The following is a 26604-nucleotide window of genomic DNA, read 5'->3' on the forward strand; positions in this document are numbered from 1 at the left end:
GATACAATGTTCACCAATGCTTCGAATGTTGCACTCAAACCCTCGAAGTGTAAAATTGACATTAGTTTATGCACTACTCAAAAGTGCATATTAAGGGAAAGAAAGGCAAGAGAAGGGGAAGAAAAGGCAAGGGAAGTGCATATTAAGGGGGGAAAAGGCACAAAGGGTATGCCTTTATAATTGAGATACTCTAATAGAGCAGTCAGATGTATTTTAATAGAGCAGTCTAACTATTCTATTCATTCAGAATAATATGTGACCCAATTTTGGAAAATTAGTTTTAATATCACATTTGAAATACGTAGAAATCCACACTTATATGTGTAACCACTGAAGCACTTATGTACCAAGTAAATATTTCACAGAATTTCTTGTAATTAGGGTACTGACTACTGATCTAATCACTGTAAAGTTGAGTAGATGTTTGTAATGTCTTATTTTAATCTTATTTGTAAAATGTGACATTTAGACTGATTTTCTAAAATCTGGTCACATATAAGACTAACTTGAATAAGTTAGCAGCTACTGAATTTTAAGTTTGTATTTAAATACAGTGCAGCCTCAATTATCTGAACCTCTCTATTGTTCGAACACGTGATTATCCGAATGGTTTTAAGCACAAGTGCTGAAGGTCTGTAGGACACCTGATCCTACAGCTTGTTACAGAAAGTATGTTTGAAAAGGTGGAGAAAGGAGAAAAAATCCATGACTAGACCTGGGCAGCCTCGAAATGACTGCTTTATTAGAGTATTTCGTCTAAGATGTGTGTTCTATTAGAGTATTTGAACAGGACTCTGTATATCATGAACCACGATAGTGGGCTCATAATAGGGATCGCCCATGTTTTTTTTTGCAAAATCCTAATAGAATGCACACCTAAAAATCACCTTCTCCATTCAGCATTATTACAGAATTAAAAACAAGAAAACAATTACAGACATCCAGATATTGCATTTTTAAAAATCATCACAATCATGGCCACCATTTTACTCACAGCAACAAACTTACTGGCGGGATGTGCCTTTTGTAGTTCTCTGCCTTCTGCGCTTTGCCATTCCTTTTATCTTCAATTAAATGTATGTCTTCTTCTTGGAAACCATACCAAGGTGTTAATTTTCCTCATTGACACTTTCCTTGAAGGAGCATATTTAGAGGCCACGAAACTATTTAATTAGGCGTTAACAGACTGTAGCAGCTAAGCTGAGCTTGTAAAACAATTGCCACATCCTTTCAATGATCAGAACGAGCCACGACAATGATCTAGTTCCGTAGGAAACAATGCATTGTGCCACGCCCATTACTATGTAGCAGAGTGGTGAGATTGAGATACTCGAATACAGCAGTCATGGCCACAACGTATTTTATAGCTATGTTCTAAAAAGTTAACGAACTAGTGCAATAAAAAAAAATATTAATTCAAAAATGAAATAGGGTTCCAGCGATAGAAGCAGTGAAACAAGAGATGATGGTAGCTATGATTCTTTGACAATACTCCTAAATGGATAATTTTTAATTGCACTAATAAATAGAGGCATCTGGGTTACTAAGGCACTTCTAGGCTGCTAACCAAGCAAGTTGTTTTGTTTTGGTTTTCTCGTTATAACTACTTCTGGAGTATTTGTTAACCTTGCTTCTGGTTCTGAGTTCAACACTGACAGTGACCAGAACTACCTTCATTCTAGCTGTATCAATGCCAAGATAGACAGAATTGTGCAAATGGTGATGACTTCGCAGGCTGCTATGCAATGCTCCATTGGGGGACCTCTGCTCGGAATTCAGGAAGAACCACAAGAAGACAGCTCAATGGGCCACCAAAAAAGTCTGTCTTTCCATTGAGAGATGAATTTTCGGAAAAAGGCAATGAGTGTCAATATAGGTTCAATGAAGAAGTCCAGGAGCACCTTGTAAGATTGGAGGAAGCATCTTCCATTTCAGGTTCCCAGGCAACTTTGTCGGCTCTATTTCAGATTACAGCAGCCATTGAAGAAGATTGCTGTCTTTTGAAAGCTACTGTAGGCAGAAAGCCATTTGCCTTGTGGAATGTTCAGAGTTTGGCTGGTCAGTAGTTATATGATGCTGACGAACTGGCTGAAGATCCCGATGATGATATGGTGTGTGCCAGCGTTGAAACCGGGTCACTACTGCTGACCCGGATGACCCACTGACCCGGATAGCACTCCGGATCAGACCCAGATTTGACCCGGATTAATTAAAGCCGAGACGTGCGATAAGAGCTATGTTTTGGGTAGTCTCGAGTGAGTGAGACTATGTTTTGAGCGTTCGATTCGTGTTGAGTAAACGAGTAGTTATGTGATAACAAAGCCGGTAAGTTTATAATTTAAAATCAGTCAGTGGGTTTTGGTCCCACATAGCTACTGTGAGTTTACAGACAGCAATTGGGTGTGGCTTCGTGCATACCTAGTATTACAATTTCCCGATATATTGAAGTGGGTGTGGCTCACAAAAGTACTTATCCTGCTGCAACACTAGACTATATATAACTTGTACAATAATCGATTATTGGGCGTGGCTCCACGTAAGCTTGCAGACAGCAACGGACGCAGTTTTGTGCTATAGACTGCACTTACTAATAAATGGGCATGGCTGAACGTATGTTTGTAATGCAATAAGTGGGCATGGCTCACGAAAGAGCTACGTGACTAGCGTTTATAAGTTTCCACATCGTCAAACGAAAAATTTTGTTTCTCACGTCATCCAATCCGGGTCAGACCCAGATAATTTGTAAACCGGGTCGGACCAGGATGACCTGGAGAAAATGTGACCTGGTTGACCTGACCCGGTTTCAACGCTGGTGTGTGCATCCATAAATGCCCAAAATTTACACATTAGATTTTATACCATTCCATTCAAAGTCTTATAATTCAACACTCACATGTATTACTTCAATGAACCAACTGCTATTTTATTCTTTAATGATTGGCAATTGTAATGATACCAGACATTTTTTTCCTTGAACAATAGTAAAGTATTAAAACATCATTTTAAAACTAACTTCTTCGTTTATACCTGCTGTAACTTCATCCTCATTTACACTACAGTGCTGGGATAAACATCAAAAGACTTGTCATGTCACGGCACATCATATGGTGTGTAGTATCACATGATTGTAACTTAATAAAATGGCGGAGTGAGATGAAAACGCGATCAATGCAAAATGAATCTTGATAATCACGTGTGTGATGGAAGAGGAAAAAGACCGTTTAAACTTTATGGAATTACTTCTATACAACTATTTTGTGTTAGACAAAATGTCTTCAGTGAGATTCAAGAACATTTTACTGACATTGTTGTGATCCTTATTGTAAGTCAATTGCTTTTGTATGCTGCTTGAAATTTCTTTTTATACAAATGATGTGGATGTGACTGAAACTGTTATAAATCACGGCTACTGTTCTGTATGTAAAAAAATCTTCTGTGAAAAGTTGGTATGAAGGGCGATTGAGAGAAAGGATAGTACCTTGAGATTTATGGCAGCACAGAAATTTATCAAAATGTATATTTGATGTCTAATCAACCACACCTCCAGTGGGTGTATCATGACCTCACTCTTCAACTATGTTATAAGTCAAGGTAGTGGTGAGTATTTTAAAATTTGGACATTTATGGATGTAGGCACCATAGGAAGATTGAGAAAGCAGAAAGACCACTTGCCTTTTGGCATACCGTAGTACATACAATGCATTCTTCATGGATTTACCAGTATTCTCCTTTGTGTGCCAGTCATCTTTGCTGACAGCAAAAAGTGTCGATTTGGCGGTAGCACGTGATGGCTTCCCTTTGTAACGGAAATTGTCTGTATTTTTCATAGTGGCTATTTTGATTGCAGAGGTGTTTTTCGAACAGTTCTTGATTCATACTGCTGTGCAATGGGTTGAACATAGCCAACAACGAAGTGTAATGGATACTTCATTTTTCAGACGATAATTAATATAGTTGGGGCACGCGGCGGCATTTTCAGATACAGTATATGTGTGGGTTCACCAGTCATAATAATTTACAAAAAAAGTTAACAAACAAGTAGACAAAAAAAAATTGGAATTTTCATCTAGAATAGGGACCATAGATAAAAAGTACTATAACAAGATGGAGTAGTCCATGATATTAAATCACAGTAAAACAATAAGAAGTGTTTATCCCTACTGTGCTCAAGATACTACAACATAAATGCACAGTAGGGATATAACACTTCTTATTGTTTTACTGTGAATTAATATCATGGACCACTCCAACTTGTTTCAGTACTTTTTATCGATGTACTATGGTCTGTACTCTAGTTAAAAATTCCGATTTTTTTGTGTACTTGTATAGATGCTTTTGTAGAAAGTTTAATATTACAAGTAGAAGGAAAAATTAGGGATTAGGAATCAAAGAAAAAAAATAAAGTAGCGAAACAAGGGAATGGCAACTAAACATTGGTGAAACAAGGAAGGTTGCTGATATAATAGTGGAAATCATGCTTCTCCTTTTCCCCAGCTCACCCAGGTTATTAAGGAATTGTTAGTGGGTAATTGTATTGCTCAGGTTGTCTTCCAGCCTTTTGTATGTAGTCCCCTATCAGTTGTTGATGGCTCTGGCAAGAAGAGACTGGTGATAAACCTTAGGCATCTCAATCACTTCCTTTCAAAGGAGAGTTTTAAATATGAGGACCTTCTGTTGTTATTTGAGAAAGGGAATAGGGGACTAGTTGTACAGTCATACACCTGAATGATGGTGTTTACTCAGTGCAAGCTGATAAAGCTAAGGCTTCAGTCAGTTTATTCAGGATTCCCTTTCCAAGGCTGGCTTTGATCGCTCACCTGGTGAAGTCTTTGTGGGAACCATCCTTTTGGGTGTCATGGTAAAAAGGGCAGGTCATTGTGCCATCTAGAAAAATCCAGGAGCTATTAAGCTTGGCGTCTTCTTGTATTGACCAATGTACATACACTTTTGGCTCGTCATATTGCTAGAATTGTGGGCAATCTTATCCATTGCTGTGGGGCCTGGCCCAGTGAGTAAACTAATAACTAGGAGTTGGTATGCAGTTTTAAACACATGGCATTCATGGGATGATATGATACCACTGAGTTCAGAAACTCTTGATGAGTTTGGTATTATATGTAATTTACAAGAGTATGAGTCACAGCCATTATGGTATCAGCCTGGTGCTGTGCAAGTTGTATATTCTGATGTTAGTGATACTGGTTTTGGTGGATACACTGTTGAGCATGGTCATTACATTGCTCATGGTCACTGGGATCCTATAGACACCCAGCAGAGCTTTACTTGGCGTGAACTGTGTGCTATGAGGCTTGTATTTCAGCCAAAACTTCACAATTATAGGGTGAAATGGTTTACAATGATTCCCACATCCTCCAAGTGGGCAGTAAGACTGCAACCCTACAAAAGGAAGCCCTGTTAATATTCTCATTGTGTGTTCACCACAATGTTTCAAGTGAATTGGGTAGGTCCCCCAGGCTGAGAACCAGCTAGCTGACTAAACAGTGGACCCTTGGTTATCTGATCTCCAATGTGTTTCAGACAATGGTAATAGTGTTCAGATAAGTGAATTGTTCGGATAGCTGAACCCCATACATTTATATACAGAGCTCTATACTTTAATTAATATAACATACATTATTTTGTACTCAAAATACTCTAATAAAGCAGTCATTTCCAATTTCAGATAAACGAGGGTATGGATAAATGAGGGTTGGATAACTGAGGGTCTACTGTATAGTCACACAGAGAATTACAATGATTGACAGCAGTGTTGTTTTAGTAATGCATTTGACTTTTAGTTTTAGTTATAGCTATAGATAGAAAAGGTTTTAGTTAAAGTTACCATCATTAATATAGTTCTCCTTACCATAAACTTCCGAAATTTTGTCACGATTCTTAAAAATCATAACTCAGCAATGGAAAATGATATTACCATTCAATTTGAAACTATGACACAAAATTAGATATTTATTTTGAGAACCTATTTGCAAAGTGTTTGCAAGGAGACATTGATATTTGAGCTTGAAACTCTCTGATTTTCATGAAAAATGTAACAGTTCAAATGAAAAATGTAACATTCTACATTTACAAGATTTAATGTGCTCACCTATGGTAAAGTAAAGAAAATACAGAGCATTTTTTTGATTGCTACTTTTAAATGATTTATGTGAACAATTATGTAACAAACCCAAAAAGCGTATGTACTACCATATACTTATAGGGACTAAAATTCTTTTGTGTGGAGCAGAATCCATACTGCAATGTAGAAAACATTACAGAGCAATTTTAGCATAGCATATTTGCTTGTGCATATATTACTCAATCTCTGCAGGCATGCAGAAATTCTTGCTTCAAAATTTTATGAAATTAATTTAAAATATGTGATAATCTAAGCTAATTGGCTTGATTGTTGTTTAATAATTCATATAAAGCAACATAAAAGTTTATGAGCTGGTTAGGATTTGCTATTGTAAAGTTGAAAAAAATTTTTTTTTTAATATTTCGGAAGTTTATGGTAAGGAGAACTGTATACATATTTTAGTTATAGTTTTAGTTAATTAATTAATTGACCCTTTGGCCCCTATGTTAATAAAGAAAAGTGTTCCGTTAAATGCGAAAGCCAATATATATTGGCTTTTGTTACACGTATGCGTTCAAACGCACGTATCTCGTAACGAAATATCCTATGAATATACGGTTTGCACCACGCTACTCTGTGGTTAATGGGTAATACCCTAAGCTTTATCTTAACATTGTAGCACGATCGAGCGTGAAGTAAGGCCAATATGCGTTTGAAAGACTTTTCGGCCGTTTTTAAGACGATAATTGCTACGATACTACCTGTGAGACGGAATAAAGAAGGTTAGTAAAAGTTATATGATGTTGTAGATCTATCCTTCGTGAGTAGTTTAACACAAACCACGAAGGAATAGGTTGTTCCTATATGGAGTAACAGGCGCCCAAATTTATGTCAAAACACATATTTTTCGTAAAATAACTTTCGTTTTTAAGAACCAAAGCCAAAATATTGGCTTTAGGGGCCAAAGGGTTAATTAAATTAATTAAAGATGTTAGATTTTTATAGTTTTAGTTAAAGTTTTAGTTTTAGTTACCATCTTCAATACATTTTAGTTATAGTTTTAGATGCTAGATTTTCATAGTTTTAGTTAAAATTTTAGTTTTAGTTGCCATCTTCAATACATTTTAGTTGTAGTTTTAGATCTTAGATTTCAAGAGTTTTAGTTTCAGTTGTCCATATGGTATACCATTTAAAAGAAATACCATAGTACCAAATATGATCATTTGGTCTTTTCTGGCCAAAAATATCACTGCTACGCGTATACCCACATGGCTTTTGGATTTAGATGCAAATACGTAAGTCACTTTAAATGTTAGTTGCAATGATATATTTAAATGGAGTTTAAACAAGGTTAATGTTGGGAGGTAATGTTACTTATTGACAGCTTGTAAAAATGGGTTCCACAATCCAAGGTAGGTAGGAAACGGTAAGCATTATAATCAGGATAACTTCATTATAATCAGGATAACTCTCAAAAGCATGCATCAGAAAAGAGTGCACAGATGACCAAATGGAAAGTTGGAAAAAGTTTGTCCCCACCCAAAGCCCAACCCTAGATCTAGGAGACTACATTCAAAATATGTGTGTACTATTGTGAATATATCAGCAGTGGCTAAATTAATAAATAAAAGATACATGTCAGGCTGGGGGAGGATATGCACCCACATGTGAGTCTCATGGGGTAGACTTTTGCCCCATTCCATGAGTTGCCTCCAACTCAAAGGTTAACTTGAGGTGTGATAGTGCAGGGTTTCATTAGGATTGGTAGGATGAAGTTAGAAATTCCTATGGCGTCAAATATAGAAGAACGGTAGAACTCTGCACAACTTACCAAAACAACCACCATCACTAGATAGTGGCGGACAAGTGCCACATGGCAAACAGGGTTTGTGTTATTGTATTGACTGTTGAGTGATAAAAATTACACACCTACAAATTTAAAAGCATAATAAGTTTGCTTGTTTGTGGCAGCAAAATATAATTATTCTAAATGTTTCTGAAAATACAAGATACAAAATGTGACAATTAAGGTGCCAAGATAGACATGGTAAGCACAAGATTAACAGAATTCACAAAGGTACCAAAATCAAATGTTCGCTGTAGCTAGTGCCAAAACAATTTGTAGTAAATATGAAGACCAATTTAGCAGTCAGTACATACCACCCTTCAATAATTTGATGCAACCCACCACGTTTGGTTTATGCAATAATGAATGCAGCAGCTTACCTGCATGATTTTTGTTCAAAGAACAAGTATAATATAGTGCACATGATTTCACTAATTTTAAATTATTAAACTCTGCGATAGTTCAAGTTAGCTACATCATGCTTGACAACGTCGCAGTAGTAACTTTTTTAGCATTAAATCCTTGTGATGATTATTAAATATCTTATAGCAAAACACTTTCAGTTACTTTTATGTACGTATATACACTGGCAGATAGTATGTGTATAGTGAATAATTAGCTATATGTGTTACTACAATATAGCAAGGTAGTTTTAGTTTTAAACAATTAACAACTTTTATAATTGTAGGTGGTAAGTACTTTTAGTTTTAATTATTTGTATACTTGGCAAGTACTTTTAGTTTTAGTTTCAATTATTTGTAAACATTATATGATATTTTTAGTTTTAGTATAAGTTTCTGCATAAAAATTGAGGCACTTTTAGTTTTAGTTTTAGTCTTTAGACAAATCAGAAAAACTTAAGTTTTAGTTTCAGATAACTAAAAGTAAAAACCCTACCTAGAACCACTTTTAGTTTTAGTTATAGTAACTAAAACAACACTAATTGACAGCTTAATGTGCTTAGTATGTTTATTTATGCATTGAATACATGTAGCTTGACTGAAGATCATTCAAAGTGTAATTATCGTGATATTATCGTATCGTGAATAATACTTCAATATCTATTGTGATAGTGAATTTTCTATTATCGCTCAGCACTATTTATTAGACAACTATCCTCATAGGGAACTGTAAGGAGGCAGGCAAAAAATACAAATTTGTAACAACCTATTGGAAGCATTTAGGGTCAGGTCATACTGAAGGCGTTTTTGGGCATGGCTATGCTTAACCAATACTTACCGCACTGTTTTACAGCATAGCTGTGTTTGCATGGATAATAATTTTTTATCATGTAGCTAAACATTCTAACAGGATGATTTGTACTGGAGATGTAGCTAAACAGTCTACAGGGTGAATTGTTACAACTGAGAGTAACATGAAAAAAATTTTATGTAGCTGAACTTGATTTGTAATGTAACTACACATTCTATAGGGTGAATTTGTTATGTATGTTGCTGAGCTCTACACAAGGTCACAGCTAAAATACAGGGTGAATTGTAACATAGTTGAAATTCCTACAGAGTAGCTAGTAATGTAACTGAACTCTCTACAGGGTGATTTGTAGTACGTAGCAGCTGAATGCTTTACAGTGTGACTTGTCACATAGCCGAACATTCTACAGGGTGACTTGATAAATAGTTGAACTTCTACAGGGTGACATTTTATACCACTGAGCATACTATAGAGTGACTTATTACATAGTTGAATGCTCTAATAGGCTGACTGCACTAATAGAGCATCTTAAATTCTTAATCATTATCTTTTAATCCCAGGGTGTCAGCTAATTGTCCTTTTACTATCGTGGGTGTGTTCTGTGGACTAATCCATTACATGTACATTAATAATTAAGGAAGACGATTGATATGGTTTAAAACTTGATTTCTTATAAATCACTCAACAGTCTTTCAATGATTATCAATTCACCTATATACAGAATTTCAGCTCATTCCCCTAAGCAGTTTTCCTGGCAGGCTTGGCAAGTAATTGTATGCTTTAGATTACACTCTAATTATGCGCTTGTAGATAAATTAACCATCATAGAAGTGCCTTTAGTGATGCGAAATTGACATAAAGACCATGTAGATAGAATGCAAAAACCAACAGAGTGAAGCCAATTTATAACTCATAATTCCTTAAAGAGAGTTACCCTGTTGACATGACAGAAACATAACTCCACAAAGATTCATTGGATTTGCCCCAAAACTGATACCGATATTCATGTTTAGGTTGCCAAATTACAGTTTGCATTTGTGTTTCTTTTATTTTTTGCACAGTGTGTAAAAAGAAAACCTGAAAACTTTGGTCATATATATATGGCTGGGACAATTTCCTACAAATGTGGTATGTACACTGCCCCACTATGCAGACAACTCCACTGTAAAATTCACTGCAATCGGATAAGGGATCACATAGCTACTTCTTCCTTCCTGTTAATATACCCAAGTGTTGCATACTGGCTTCTTGGGCCACACAACACACTACTATAATATGGTTTGGTAAAGTTGCAGTGGATGGAATGCTGCATGGACTCAAAGGCATTTTGTCCATGACTGGTCAGAATGACATGGTGTACTCAGCTACTTAGTAGGTGCTAGCATGCATGCATACATGGTGTTATATACCTGGCAATATAACCAGTACCCAGTACATAACCACTCATCACGTACTTTGATGTAAACTTAAGATGACCATTTTCAATGCCAAAATTGGTCCACCAAAAGATTTAAAGCAGTGTTTTTGGCAGTACTTGTTCTTAGTTAGGGTTGATTCATTAAAATTAAATAGGGTCATCTGAGTCACAGGTCAAGCAGGTCTGCCCAGGATTGGAAAATGAAATAATAATAAGCTTGACAATGTGGAAGTGTAAGGTACTCTAGTCTTCCAGCAACCCAGGAAAATTTGTGAGCTATACCCACTCATTCTGAATGTGTGTTGATCCCGAACACATACATGGAGCCACACCCATTTATCAGTAAGGTGTATTGCTATACACCATGACACCACACCCACATATACATAATGGGATGTTTCCTGTAGCCTTACATGGAGCCGCACCCCCACTAGTCAATTGTTGATTTGTAGACAGATGCCTTTACAAGGTATGTGGTCATCTTAACCATAACAGCAAAGGCTTCTGTGACACTCCACATTTTGTTGGTCAAAATTGTATTATGGCCTATAGTGATGATACACATTTAGATGCTAGTGCTTTAGCATGGCAAGTATATAAGGGTTGAGCTATATATTCTTATTGTACGACTCATGAATCTTGGGTTTAGGAACATGAAAATTCACTGAAAACATTTTTGTAAGATTTCACCACTATATAGAATAATAAATTAAGTATATGTTAAAGCATAGCCGCGAGTGCTATATGAAAAATAAAGTACGAGGCCAAGCATCGAGTACTTTATTTTTCATATAGCACGAGCAAGGCTATGCTTTAAATGATTTATGGAACTTTCTAGTCGTGTAGCTTCACCATACACTAGGACTCGTAATTAACAAGCGTTGCACGAACTATTAGCAGCCTGAACGTACACAAACTAGTTTAACAAAGTAACTCACGCGTATTTCACCATAGTTTGGCATAGTAGACGTTCATCGAATCTTTTGGCAGGTTTTGCTCGCAACTCACAATCGATTCTATTGTGAGTCACATGGTGAAGTATTTCCGTGATTTCTCCAGGACTTGTCCGTTTACATTAACAAACGTAACAGCAACGTTACCTTCTCCCACCCATCATCGAAGCATTTAGGTATGTCTATAAAAGCAATCCAGTGGTGGAACTCGTATTGGCTGGGGTGATTGATCACTCAGCGGGGTGATTGATCACTCAGCGCGGCGAGGCTATCAGCCTTCACCAGCTTGGGTGATTAGTCGTACTGGCGCGAGCCCCGTAGGCTATTAGCCTACACTAAGGCACGTGGGCAACTGTGCTTTATTGCCCACAAAGAGTGCTTTATTGAACGAATAAAGCACTCTATGCGGTGCAATAAAGCACTCTTTGCGGTCGATGAAGCAGTTGGCCGGCTGAGTGTGTACTTTATGAAATTTAAAGTACCCTTTTTCCTTTGATCTCGCCCACGCAAAGTTCTATAAATGGTTTTAAATTTTAAATTGATACATATACCTTAGAATATTCCATATCCATATCGTTTACTACAACATTTAAAAAAAGAATATCTTGATCAACAATATAGCGGTATGTGAAATAGAAGTGCACATTACCTGGGGGACATGCGCAAGCTGTCTATATAGCATAGCTAACTTATTGTGTTATAGTTTAGTTATACATATAGTTACCTGTTTTCTTAATTACCATACAAGCAGAAATTTTGGAGAGCAAAATATTTAGCGTTTGCTTGATAATTTGTATTTGGCAAGTTGGTGAAATGCATGTCTTATAAAGTGGAGTCCCACATGGTAGCAAATTGTGCTAGCTATGTAGCTTCTCATTTACAAAGATGTGTAGATACTTATTTGTTGGCCCGCATACTGGAAAGACTCTTTCATGTGAAATGGAGGATGGAGATTTATTCAATCCATAGCCAGTGCAGCAAAAGGAATGAAGTGATTGGGAGCATTCCCCATGCAAGTATAGCTATGATCTCCGCCGCATGTATCTTCTAGCAAAAGAGCAAGACTTATTCTTTAACCTGCAATATTATAGATAATCATAGAATTGTTTGATTATCTGCAGGCTGATGTCCAGTACATCTAGATACAGCACGTTGTTTCTTGCTTGATCTCATGCCTGTTCAATTAGTTATAATTTTAGAAATATTAATAATAAAATATAGCAAGATTTTACTTTGGCAATTTAGTAAGTGTATGCCAAATCACCAATTTTAATTCCGCACCAAAATTTCTCCTCATATAGTATATTAACAGAGCATCCTCTTGACATATGACATTCAAAACAATTTTATTGGGTGATAAAAAGGAAAAGTGGATATAGTGCCAGCACTGGTTATGAACATAAACGACCATTTTACCGGCACTAGTCATCATTTAACTGGACTATCTAACACATGCACTAGTTGTATCAAGGTGAGCTAGGTTTGGCATGCAGTTTGCCCTGAGTATTTGACTTTAGGGCAAGCAACCAGTAGTTATTAGCATTAGGATTAGGGTCGGGTTTAGCTTTGGTTTCTTCTTCATTCTTGTTAGATATAGAAGCGAGGGGTCTGCAACAAGGGTGAAATCTTGGAGGCACCTTCTCTGAGATCCCAAGTGAAATCTCCAAGCGATAAATTTCTCTGATCATTGCTGTATAATTACGGAAATTTAGATCACGTGAACCCGGTGTTTGATGTATTAATGCCACAAGTACTGGTAGACTTAAAGAATACAAATGGTTCTTAGTTGCTTAATATTTTGAGTGATCACGATTGGAAAGCGCCAGTTATCGACAGGTGAGACAACCTCGGAGATGACGGTGAGAAGCGGGTCAGCACAGTGAGTACCAAGCCGGAAGGCAACAAGGTGGAAGATTAAGTTAAGACCCTACAAAGAAGTGGAGCACAAGATAATCGCAGAGACGGAGTGTAGCTACTTGTGTGTATCATAGTCTGTCACAGTGTGTGTAGGTAAAGGTGGGACGTGGGATAGGAGATTTGGAGTATTGTTCAGGCAAAACTCTAGAGGTGGTAGCTAACTTGGTTGTTTCCTAGCACTATTTGATACATTTTTGCATGCCTGGATGGCTATCCCAATCCTGAGTTGAGTCTAGCTGTATGTGATTTTGTGAACAAAAATTAGCTAGGGATAAAACATCATTAGCCACATTTGGTAAGCTGGCTTCCAGACTTCCCTCAGGCACTACCTTGGAAATATGGATGGAGCATGAAAAGCATATCACAACCAATGTAGTTTACATGGCTCTGTCCAAATTCCTTCAACAGTCTGTGTATAATCCAAAGCTATCACACAATTAGTTAGGACTGTATTTTTGCTATAAATAATAGCCATCTTTCTTCACATCAAAAGGCTCAGCTACCCCTTCGATTAAAAAGTAAGGGTCTGGACTGTATACTTGTGCCAGATTATGAGAAGCTGGTGTAGCCAATCACACTGCTTGGTTAATGGTTAATGCATAACTTGTAAGAACTTTACAGAGATGGTGACTAAGTGTATACGGAAATAAAAAAGTTATGTTTTATAGCTATGTTGATGAATTGCAGTTGAGCCCCACAGTTCGATAGAACTAATGAAGAAAATGCTGCCAGAATAATTATTTATGTTGCATGATTTTTACCATTGTAGTATGTTAATTAATTAACTAACTGTTTTAATACTAGCTCTCATACCAGTAACTGAAGTTTAGTAATACACGTGAAATCCTGAAATCTTGATGAAAACTTACTTGAAATTGCAGTATTTTGATAATGTAATTCAGTATAATAATAGGATAGCTAGTTGAGTATAACACACTATTGGTCCTGATCATTACAGTGACATGTTTCTGATTCCTGTATTTAATAATCTACTAAAATACCTATCTTGAGACAATACCCCCAGTGATCATGAGACCTTGAAATCCCATTGGGATCTTGAAATCCCATTGGGGTCCTGGAATCCCATTGAGCCAGTGAAATCCCGAGATCTTGAAATCTTGGAGGACACTTTGCTTGGTTGCTGACCCATCATATAGAAGTCACTTCAGTTGCAGGTGGGTAGCTGCAGCACCGGTGGTTACGAGTATGGAGTATGAGTACAGAGGCTCAAGTTTGAACCCCAGCTATTTTTTCGCTTTCTTAGGTTTTATAAATTAGGTACGCACCTGGTTTACTAAAATTGTTTTCATAAAAGTGTGTGTGTGTGTGTGTGTGTGTGTGTGTGTGTGTGTGTGTGTGTGTGTGTGCTGCCTACCTATGTACCTATCTATGTACCTATCTATGTTTGTCCATATGCACACATGTGAGTAAAATCAATAATGGTAAAAAGTAAAAGCAAAATGGAGTCTGTATTAAACTTCCAAACAGGTGAGGTGGTTTCTTTCCGGTGGTCTGAAATACGGGTGTCTTTGTGAATTACCTTCTCTTCGGGTTCTACAAGAATGTAAAAACTGAAAAACAATGGTGCAGGCCTCATAGACTACCAGGAATAGCCTATCCTGAAAAGGGGTGTGTTGCCTACATAAGCAAATGAAAATGAAGAGCAGCTTTGAGACTTCATCGAGAGTATTTGTGGGAAAAACACAATAGGTTAACTATAAAACAGTTTAGAAGCTTCATGATGTTTAACCTTAGTCTCGTGTAGACCAGACCAACTTTTTTTTCTTTTGTGTGGGGGCGGGAAATTTTCCCCTGCCCCACACAAAAGAAAAAAGTCGGTCTGGTCTATGCGAGACTAGCTTTACCTTGAGTATTTGTTAATTCTTGTGCAGGAAACACCTAAAAGGGTAACCAAGAGGGGGATCAGAGGAACTTCAGAAGAGACACAAGTATATTTTGCACTGTTGACTTGAATTGTTGTCACATGATAGAGTGGCAGCCATAATTGAACTCATAAATGGATGGAAATGAGAATAACCTATTTTGTACGTGGTTTGGGTTTAAATATTTAATGGATTTCTAATTGGGTTTCTCAGATAGTGTACAAGAGTCCCAAAACATTAGTTACCCCTTGGCTGGCACTATACAACCTGCCTAATAAAAAAGGTGGAAGCATGGAAAAATTCGAGGAAAAGTTGAACAAACAACCATACAAAAGTTGGGGATGATACAGCATCGTGCTATGCGCTTTGTGCTTAACGAGATAGTATAACTGAAACACTACAAACATTGAAATGGACATCACTTGAGAAACGTAGAAGACACTTCGCATTATAATTTTGCTTTAAGTTTTTAAACAGGATGATACACATTTCCACCCAGTACTTGCCAGCGCCATTCCCCCTAACAACTAGCAAGGCAAATCGGTTAGTGCTAAAAGCCGGAACGGAACGGAACCAATTGGGGCGTGCGCCAAGTAGAAAAATTGTTTGAGACGGATTTTGCATCGTTTCCAATTGCCACACAGTGATTAGAATTGTGCCAGAGTTCGTTTCCTTCTACTTATATGCATGCTAGAAATTGCACTCTCGGAGTTTCTATTTAATGCCCGACACGTGGCATATTGTGTTCTTACCAATCCATCAAATTCTGTTAATCCTGATGTAGAATTACTTCCTTATCATTCTAAAAGGTAAACCAATGTAGTATTTTCATGTTATAGTCGTGTCCAAGTCTTTAGTAACAGCGAGGATAGTTTTCTGAAGTCTGCCAGCATTGGCAATAATTTACGAGAGTTAACCACAGTGTATGTTAGTGGCTGTGAATCATATGCTGACAGTGTTTACAAAATAATAGTTTAGCAGGTTAAATGATAGTTTTTCAGCGTAGGTGATTGCAAAACGCATTCTTGCAGTGGGCATTAAATAGAAACTTCGAGCGAGCCATTTCTAGCATGCCTACAAGTAGAAGAAAACTAATTTCAGCACAATTCTAGTAACTATGTGATAGTAAGAAACGGTATACAATCTGCAAAAACGCTTTATTAACTTGGCACGCACCCCGTTCCGTTCCATTCCGGCTTTTAGCACTACCCAGGCAAATCACAATCAAAAGCTTATGCAACCGTACGCAAAAACAAATTGTTACAGTGAGTTGTTATCACTATTCATTTCTGCTAAGGACAATCCCAGATTGGTACAATTTAGATATTGAGGACTTAAATTAATTGTATCTCTTTTAATTTTCTTATACAGTTCTTATTAAATTACTACTATGATTTTTGTACATTAGCGTTTTACCCTTAATGGGTTTTGCTAATCAATAATGCGCCTATCACTGTAATTCCCGACTACCACAGATACGGGCTGAGGGTGGGGAAAGGTCGGGGATGGTGGGGGAATTGATCGTTAATTTTCCTCGACATAGTGGGGATTTGTCTTCACTAAAGAAATTCACTCAGGCAGCAAAAGTGTGTGCTTTCAGTTTAGGAAGGAGTGCCTTGGGTACGTGCTAGCTAATACATTCATACTAGAATCCACTCAAACTAACTCATCGCTAGACCAATGCCACACGACCATACAAATCCCCTCTTAGCCCCAGTATCCCTGGGGTTCGCAAGTTGAGACTTGGTCGGGGTTTGCATCACCAGTACTTCCCCAGTAGGTGGGGAATTGTAATTTTCAGTGATGTAAATCCCCACCTCAAGGGGGTATCACTCCAATAGACACTGTACTACGATCTGCGACCGGGGTCAAAGCCGGTTAAGATCGATTTTCGATTTTGACCGTTGACTTTCATCAAAAATTTGTCTTGACTACTGACCTGGTTCTGTTTATTTTCGCTATATTTTCGTGTAGTACTTACTCACGAAGCTTTGACCGTGCTGGAAAAACAGTTTGACCATTGTTCTTCGTGAAAAATTGGCCTTGTTTATTGACCTTTAGTTTTGACCGCGGTCGCAGATCGCAGTACAGTGCCTATCGGAGTGACACCCCCTTGCCACCTTCCTCCACCTCAGCCCGTATCTGTGGTAGTCGGGGATTACATTGATGGGTGTATAAATAAATAAGGATAAGAACAGAAGTACAGTATGTAAAGTAAGTACGCATAAAGGGAGGGGGGGATTACCGTACCTGAAGAGTAGTGTTTCACTCGTTCTTCTATTCGTTTCACTAAAAAATCACATTTATCAGTATTTTTCATCACATTTATGAGTTTCTTGAACCGCTTGGTTTCCCCTACCCGTAGTTCTGGATAAAGGTGTTTGTCGATAAATTTTTCGACAACTCTTTTACTTGTTCTTTCCTGGCACAACTCTTCTTTGTCGTCAAAATCAATGACCCGTTCCGATATCAATTTCGAGAATAGATCATTGATTGGTAATGCTCTGCACAAATCATCAGTACTATCCACTAGTGCATTGTATTCAGGGCAACGTCCAGACTCAGAGTAATAATCCATTGCATATGTGTAGAACCAAGACGAGAACAACAAAAAATTTAAATTCCCCCAGTTCCGTAAATTCATGTTCGCGAGCCCGGCCTCCCATGTAATTGATAGTCGGGGCGCACTTTGTCACGGGCAAGGCGTCCGCAACTCGAATCTGGGGGTACAGTCGATTGCAGAATTCTTGAAAAAAGTATGCCGTACCGTGAGTGTTTCCGTAAGGCTCCTTGTGAGTAAACTTTATTGTTCTTGCCACGGATTCAACAGCAATTGAACCACACTAATCTTTTTCCTTAATCTGGCTGATCCGGCGTCACTAAAAATAGTTTTCCGGCCCACGGAATGTTTACGGCACGGTAAGAGAAATTTCAACAATTCTGTATCACTCTTTTCACCCTATTTCATAACCCTACAAAACTTAGACAAAAAAAGGTGAACCAAAAAGGCGAAAAAAGAGTGCAGTCTTGAAGGGGGATCGAACCCAGGATCCCAGTGTAATAGTCCAGTGTTCTACCAATTATGCTACCGCTGCTAGCCACCTTGGTTCCCTTCTTTTATATCTTATAAATGTGACTAATGAAATAAGCTGTATATATATAGTAAGAAGAACCTAACCCTAAAGGTGAAGAAGAAACCAAAGCTGAACTCTAACCCTAACGCTAACACTACTATATATAGACGCTTCCCCTAAAGTCTACTACTCGTGGCAACTACTAGACGCTTCCCCTAAAGTCTACTACTCGCGGCAACTACTGGACGCATCCCCTAAAGTTGACTACTCGCGGAAACTACTAGATGCGTGCCCTAAAGTCGAAGAGAGAGAGCAACAACTACAGTAGGAAGTCTGGATGCTTTTGAGCTTAATATTACGTAAGGGTTTATATGAAAGGTGGTGAAAAGAGTAAAACCCTCGAAGGGTTCGAATCTGGTGGGTGGAAATAGTTGATTTTTCTGCATATTTCACCAACGTTGAGGAATTCAAAATATTTGCTGAAATATTTAGAAGGAACCGGAAAATAATTACATAGCAATGATTGTAAGTTTGTAACTATCGCTTTAAGTGCATGTTCAGTGACCCGCAATGCATACTGCCTGAGATATATAACCTAGGTTGAATACTGCTGAGAATAAACCTGTTCATAAAGGACTCAATCCACTCTATTATTATCATAATTGCATGTGAACCAATATAGCTAGTGTGGAGTACAGTGTCAAATGCCTTGGAAAGATCTAAGAGTATCACTTTGATTCGAACCGAGTTCCTTTATTTAGGACTCCTGCTAATATAAGTCATACATTGACAGTTGTAGCTAGTTGAGTTTCACATGACCTTATCCTGAATCCATATTGTTCATGACATAATATTACGTAGATGACTGGAGTTATATATATACAAGCATATATAAGCAATATTATAGGTCTGTATAGTTGGTACACCTGCATGTAGCTACGTGTGTTTGCGGACATTTTCAGACATGGCTCTACTACGGTCTGCCTGCCTACATGTGTATATAAATGTCCACTGGTATAGCTGCAAACATATACTGCATCATGATATGATATCTCTTGTTTCATGGCTTTTATCGAGGTATGTTACAAGCTGTTTATGGCAACAATTGGACAGCCTAAAAGTTGCCAATATTGGCAACTTCAGGCCACCCAAAGTTGCCTATATTGGCAACTTAAGGCCACTCAAAGTTGCCAATATTGGCAACTTCAGGCCACCCAAAGTTGCCAACTTCGGCAACCCAAAGTTGCCAATATTGGTAACTTCAGGCCACCCAAAGTTTCCAACTTCGGCAACCCAAAGTTGCCAATATTGGTAACTTCAGGCCACCCAAAGTTGACTATATTGGCAACTTCAGGCAACCCAAAATTGCCAATATTGGCAACTTTTGTGTTTCTTTGAGTAACCACAAATGACGCTCAAAACTATCCAAACTTGGCAATAAATGTACTTTCTTTTATAAAAGATGATAGAGAATTTGATTGTGGGATTCGGTTATCCACAATTGGTAATTTTGTGTGACTAATTCTTAGAATTACCAAAAATGGCAATTTTATAAAAGCGTGTGCAGTAGCTGCTGTTGTTGGCAATTATAACAACAGTCTAAAAGTTGCCAGTTGTGGAAACTTTGACACTTACAGTTTACCGGTATTAAGCATGAAAGTGAGCATTACAGTGTTAAAGTTCACAAAGCTGCTAACTTAACTATGCTTACTTTAGAGGAACTGTTATAATGATGCCTGAAAGTATTTAAATATGATTACTAGCAATATTATCAGTGGATGCCAGGTAGCTAGCTATACATTCACTTTAAAAAGCAGCAGTAGGAATATAGCTATGTAGCAAACTTATGATTTGAATGTGAATTGACCAAAATGCGATAAAATGGACAAAGTCATAAGAATATCTTGCTACAAATCATGCTATATAGCTACAAATCAAGGTGCTAATTTTATGTATGTCCATGCAGATTGCACTTTCATCGGCATCTTCACTCAGGTTCGAAATGCTATGATGATTATAAATTTGCAACATTCACGATTTTTGTAGCCTCCATTATATTAATCCAACATAGCTCTATCTTTTATACATACTTACACATTGTAATTTATCAACCAAATTTGCTATACAGCAAATGCATCTGCTATTCTGTAATACCAGCTCTCTGTGGAGCATCAGTGTGCTACACCTGTTTTTTTTCTGTGGCGTGGCATGGTTGTCAACTAGGGACCCGCCGATTATGCTCATAATTTTACCTATTATGCTATGCTGCACTGCTCAAAAATTTACTTATTATGCTTAAATTTATGCTCAATACTTACCTATTATGCTCAAATTATGCCCAATTATTTATGCCTCAGTTCTCATGCTCTGCTAATAATTTCCAGTTTATGGATAAATAATAAGTGGCTGAAGCACAAACTTACTTGTCAAAATGCATATCACAGAAAAGATACTCTAATAGAACAGTCAGCTATGTGATTGCTCTATTAGAGTTACTGACTGTTCTATTAGAGTATATCGATCTTTCTGTGATAGCAATTTTTATAAGCAAGAATTCATACTGTTACAAAATATTCTACCTATTATGCTAGCATTATGCTCAATGCTTTCAGGTACCTATTATGCTCATAATTATGCCAGCATAATCGGCGGGTCCCTATTGTCAACTCTACGATAATGATAATCGTAATGGTGATAATCAGATAACCATAAAAGGCATGAACATTAATAAATTCACACTATAGTCAATCGCTATGACATGTACTTACTTATTAATCAAATGATATGCAGATATTGCAGAATCCAACATTATTATGTAAAACAGGCATTTAGGTGTAGGCGGAACTTTATCTCACACAAAGTTTCAACTTGTGGTCTCTGTTTTTGATTGCAAGAAATAGTTTCAAATGAAAAAAGAAGTTGGAATGGCTCATGTATGCAAGTTGTCCCTTGATTCGCTGCATACCAGCATTTGCCTGCTCATTCACTTGTGAATTTAAGCTCTTTGTATCCAGCGTGCTGTATTCATCTAAACAGTAGTCAGATGGGCAGCCTATATGCCCTCTCCAATGAAATCGGTCCACAAAAAAAAGAAGTCTTTTGAAAGAAAATTGGTTCTCTATTTAGACAATATTGATGAAGACCACATGCATTGTCATATACTACGATCTTAGGAGGTTTTGGAAAACGAGTCTTAAAAATCTGAAATGGATGTCGTGGGGATTCACATTCTTTCAGGACTTCAAAACCATAGCATATTGCATGGGGGCAATATATGGTAAATATCCCTGGTGTAAGCGCAGGGTGCTTAGAGCTTCTTTTATTACAAACATCATTGGCAGTTGATAACCTGGATTTGTCAATCTGGTACACAGCATTTCCATGTAATTGTGGTAAGCTGGGAAAGTAACTAAACTTATTTGCCTCGCTTGGCTCAGGATAATGGCACTTGTCTGGTTCAGAGATCTTGAATGGAGCTTGTATAGTCACCAAAATATGACTCAGTAAATCAAAAACCTCCTGAGGAATCCCAGAAGAACAATGCTTTTGGCACAGCAACAGGAAAGATGAAATAACAGGTGCGTTTTCTGAAAGTAAACTCCAGTGGCAGGCATTTTCTGGTAAAAACACATCTATTGATCTGTTAGCAATTCTTTTCAGTACATCACATGCTTGTTTGCATCCTGCAATCTGTACCATTCCACAGGCTGGCGAATTTCTCGCAATTTCTGAGAGAAACTTTCTGTATGGCACAGGTGCTAATCTTTCTTGGTGTTGATCTTCTATTTTCAGCAACAGTTTTTCTAGTGCCACAAAACCATCAGAATGTAGTATTTCAGTGAGCTGCTTAAATTCTTTGTCAGTAAGCTTTTGAGGACAAGCAACCGGCTTTCTATCTCTTTTAAAGCAAGAATACTGCAACAACAAATATCGAGCTCGTGCAGTCTTGATCAAAACTCTATCAGAATGTAAACTTCCCTTGACAGGAACTAATTTACTCTCATCCAAATCATTCATGGGCATCATAAGATCTTTACGCATGCCTATCATAGTTCCATCACATACTATTATTTCTGGACAGGGTCCACAACTTTCACAAGCAAAAGAATCATCAATTGGTATGGCTAAAAGTCGACTAAATGCATACCATGCTCTTCTTAAAAAATGTATCGAAGGTGTCGTGCTCTCTCCAAAGCATGTGTATGTTCTATGAAGACTTCTAAAAAGGTAATGTATAGCAACTGTAAATTAATGACACTATATATTTTTGGAAATTATGTGTGACTTTAACTTTTATTATGAGGCATTAATACAATTACACATAAAAGCATCCTATGATAATCCACACATCAATATAAAATGTATATATGGTGTAAACAAAAAGAGATAGCTAAATTTCCAAAGTAGAAATTATACTAAGGGATACATGCATGCATTGCATACCTTTGGTAAGCTATCAATGGGTTTCTCCCTTCAATCATGAGGTGCAAATAATTGAACAGCAATCCATAGTAAAAAAACCTTTTGTTGTCCAAATTAAAAAGTAAATAATCTTGTCCATCAAAATTGTATCGGCATGAACAATCTCCAACAGTTGGCCTGTAGTACACTTTTCTTGCCTTGTCATGTAAAGCAAAGTTCTGTTTATAAATCATAACACTCATAGGCGGATCTAGGAGGCACTGTCAGGGGGGGCCAAGGAGGGGCAAAAAGTTTTAGTGTACAACAGTGTTTACTCCACTAAGAGGAATTCTAGTACACAAGTTATTATTCAATTGCATAATTTTATTCAGTATAGCTGGATGAATGGTAGACATACAGTTTTAAGACTGTAGTTAGAGAAAACTTTGAATTTGGAAGCATTTTTGATAGCATGTAGCTAAAAAAGTGTATGCTTGCAATGCATATATGAGATAAAACCTGTTTGATTGTAAAGTGTAATATAAAGGTGTATAGCATTGTTATAATGACATTAGAAATGTGACTGTTCTATTAGAGTAGTGACTGCTCTATTAGAGTATCTCAATCTTGGCACAAAAATTTTAACTTGTTTGCCTCACTTTCTTTACAATGTATACAGTATACTGTAAAGCACATGTATAACTGTTGTCTTCTATTTGCCCATTGGCTTTCTATACTTCTGAATACAGTATGAATGCATGATTCCAGTTTCAGGTATCAATATAGTACAAAGTCCAAGGGGGGCAAGAGAAGGGCTAGGGGGGGCACAGCACCCCTTGGCCCCCCCTTAGATCCGCCTATGATAACACTTGTACCAGCAACCCAATTGTTTTGGATTGGATCACCATTGTTCCATGGATTTCCATGTTCACAATGTTCACCTAAAATAACAAGCAATTTAAAGCCTTACTACTACTGTGACTACTGATTATTTTATTCGAGTATAGGCAATTAATTTTACCTGGCTTAAATGGTGGAATTAAGTGCAGCGGGAATGTCCACTGTCCTTCCTCATGTTCAGCCACACGGTTCTGTAGTGCTTTTGATAGTGGATAAGGTAATTTGATCCATGATACTGCATTGGGTGCTTTATCAATCTTGGCATCATCAGTGTCTTCATCAGGCATGAACTCAGATCTTTCACACCATTCTTGGAACATCTGCATGTCAGTACATTTAATAACGTATAGTAATATTATTACGTAAGTAAGGTTAAAGTGGACAGCTGGAAGCATATATTAATACCAAAATGTGTGGTATGTATAACATGTAAATATGATACATTTGTTAGACCAGTCATCATTCATTATCTATCATTTATTTGTTATACACATTGTACACAGTACATGTTACAGTAAGGTGCATATGTAGCTCCCGAATACCTACATAATATCATTACATTGTCTATCTTATACCTTTATATGATCACACTGCAGATCAGTACATGCAGTACACCTGTACATCGAATTATTTCTTTTGTGCCTCATTATTAGGCCTGCACTCTGTTCATCTTCTATACAAAAGTAATGCGCATAAACAATTAACACCAGTACCTATATATACACTTATAAATTGTACCTGATATAATGGCAACACAAAGTGGGCTAATGCTTAATACAATTACTTGCTGAGCATCTTTTACATCACTTTCCTCATCATTAGCTTGAGATAAATACACTGCAACTCTCTGATCGCTCTGAAACTTACAGATGGTTGAACGATGTATACAATACTGTGACTCTTCTCTTGAGTGAAATGTGCTGTAGTTCTCCATAATTGTCGAAGAGATGGATTTTAATCTATCACATTGTACTTGTGATTCTTGGCAGGAACAGGTAAGTAAGCATGAGGTACTTGATATACATTGACTGGAATGGAAATTCAACTTCTTTATCAAACAGTACTCTGACATAAGCTGTCCATTTTGAGAACAATCTGCAATGGCATACCACTGTTTGTTTAGTACGTGGTACAAATCTCTCTGATTTCAGTACAGCTTGATAGTATACTATTTCCTTAGGTAGTACACAAACCTGTCAAAATTAAAATCAATCCAGTAGCTACATGCCATAGAAGTGTTCTAATATGCATACCTTTTCTTGATGAATTGATTTAGATGACTGAGGCTTTGGGTTTTGTAAAGATCTGGCTCCTGAAATTTTCTTCACCTTATAGCTTCTACCTATCTTCATGGCTCTTCAAATAATGATCAAGTCCAACAAATAAACAGGGTCGGAGGAGGGAAAATTGAGTTGGTCAGGCCTTTGACTATAATGTTGAAATTGCTACTATATACCAGCGGCGGAGCAAGTAGTTGATATGAGGGGGGGCTGGGCTGACCCAGACTTATTTCTATAGTCTGGTAAGGTGAGACCAAAAAAAAAAAAAAAAGGTCACAACCAACTGACAAGAGTTTTCCACCTCACCAGCTACCATTTCTAGCTGATAAACTACATAAAAATCCTTACATAGCTCGCTACACACTGACTACTTTATTAGAGTGACTGCTCTATTAGAGTATCTCGATCTTTATCACGGTCTTCAAGAAAGATAATTTCGGTGTGATATCATTCTGAGGGGGGGCTACAGGGGCGTAGCCAGCCAATATTTGATGGTTGGGCATAACATCAACTTAGTTAACTACACACACGAGAAACACGCTCACTTTTATGTGAGACGGCATTATTATTATTATTATTTATTATTATCAAATTGTTTAAAGGGATACACAAAAGGCATGTGCCTGTACATGGTGATACCCTTACATACTGTGACAATCTTTACTGTTACAAAAATACAATTACAAAAACAGAACAACATGCACAATACAAGTACAGAATTAAACAATCACATTAAAATAAACTGTTTCAATCGATTATCAAAGAAAAACGAAAAGTGTATGCACGCATGGCCTACACCTACCTATGCTATAGTGTAAACAAATGCTGCTTGCATGCATGCAAACATTTACTAACTATATGCTATTCTATTAAACTTGTAGGGCAGGAATCCACCAATCGTCGTAGTCGAGCATCACGTGACATCAAACTGCTGAACCTAGATCTACAAGAACCAACAATGTAAACAGTTTATCACATATTTACTACAATCAACTGGCAGTATAGCTTACAAACCAACCACCAGTAATATGTAATGCTTTTTCAAGTAAACGCCACATGGCCCCAAATGAAGACCGGGGGCGCTAATTTATGAACTATATTGAATCTTATCACAAATATCGGCATGCCAAGAAAGCTTCGTCCCAGACTTATTGTAAAGGATCTGGTGTAAACCACAACTCGGTTAATCAGTACAAATTGTGCACGTGACACTTTATAATGACGTGACCTTTCCTCTATTTCCAGCTCCATTTGCATATGCCATTATTGTTATCTAGAAGAGTACGTTTTCCCATTAATTAATTAAATTAATTTTTATTTGTTTAACCAAAAGGTAAGGTGAATACAAAAGGCAAATATGCCTATATGAGTACCCAGGGGCGGATCCAGGAGTTGGCAAAGGGAGGGGCACAAACAGACTAATTTGTAAATGGTTGGAGAGCCAGATTCTCTAGTTCAGTGCTGCATTATTGAAGCAACAAATAATCACCTCTTAGTAGTATCTTACTGTTGATTTTTGCCTTTTCAGATGGTTGTGAAGTCTTAAAAGCTGTTTAAAAGGCTCTGAATTTCTTAAACAAATGCAACACGATAATTATTTTTAGAGGTGCTTAGTACGTACGAAGGTGCCGGGTGACAGCTA

At 37.3% G+C, this 26604-nt stretch overlaps 3 protein-coding genes across 5 annotated transcripts in view; all 3 read right to left on the bottom strand.

The window, feature by feature from the left end:
* The window catches only part of LOC136240050 (uncharacterized), a 64725-nt gene that overhangs the window by 9583 nt on the left and 28538 nt on the right, over positions 1–26604 (bottom strand). For 2 of the 3 annotated variants that reach the window (XM_066030873.1, XM_066030867.1), the window contains exon 1: positions 17558–17935. The exons of the other annotated variant lie outside the window; for it this stretch is intronic. Coding sequence is in view for 1 of the 2 variants with exons in the window: in XM_066030867.1 (XP_065886939.1) it covers positions 17558–17885 (328 nt within the window). In the remaining variant the exon portion in view is untranslated. Of the gene's footprint in view, positions 1–17557; positions 17936–26604 lie in introns of those variants that run through there. 3 annotated transcript variants of the gene reach the window in all.
* LOC136241192 (uncharacterized) lies at positions 21079–23045 on the bottom strand. The gene is made up of 2 exons (XM_066032369.1): positions 22825–23045; positions 21079–22600 (listed from the first exon to the last, which is right to left on the bottom strand). The coding sequence occupies exons 1-2, from the start codon at positions 23043–23045 to the stop codon at positions 21421–21423; spliced, it is 1401 nt and encodes a 466-aa protein (XP_065888441.1). The 3' UTR covers positions 21079–21420.
* Positions 23560–24780, bottom strand: LOC136241205 (uncharacterized). The gene is made up of 4 exons (XM_066032392.1): positions 24421–24780; positions 24258–24355; positions 23804–24002; positions 23560–23723 (listed from the first exon to the last, which is right to left on the bottom strand). Exons 1-4 carry the CDS (start codon positions 24752–24754, stop codon positions 23560–23562), a joined length of 795 nt encoding a protein of 264 aa, XP_065888464.1. The 5' UTR covers positions 24755–24780.

This window comes from Dysidea avara, chromosome 12 (assembly GCF_963678975.1).
Source record: "Dysidea avara chromosome 12, odDysAvar1.4, whole genome shotgun sequence".
Taxonomy (NCBI): Eukaryota; Metazoa; Porifera; class Demospongiae; order Dictyoceratida; family Dysideidae; genus Dysidea; species Dysidea avara.

Bases quoted from the DNA above. Each gene is read 5' to 3' on its own strand.
- LOC136241192 (XM_066032369.1), bottom strand. From the start codon at position 23,045: ATGAGTGTTATGATTTATAAACAGAACTTTGCTTTACATGACAAGGCA. The intron at 22,601-22,824 runs GTATGCAATGCA...TTACCTTTTTAG, and splicing joins CCATTGATAGCTTACCAAAG to AAGTCTTCATAGAACATACA.
- LOC136241205 (XM_066032392.1), bottom strand. From the start codon at position 24,754: ATGTCAGAGTACTGTTTGATAAAGAAGTTGAATTTCCATTCCAGTCAA. The intron at 24,356-24,420 runs GTACAATTTATA...ACTTTTGTATAG, and splicing joins TTGTGTTGCCATTATATCAG to AAGATGAACAGAGTGCAGGC. The intron at 24,003-24,257 runs GTATAAGATAGA...ACTGACATGCAG, and splicing joins TGCAGTGTGATCATATAAAG to ATGTTCCAAGAATGGTGTGA.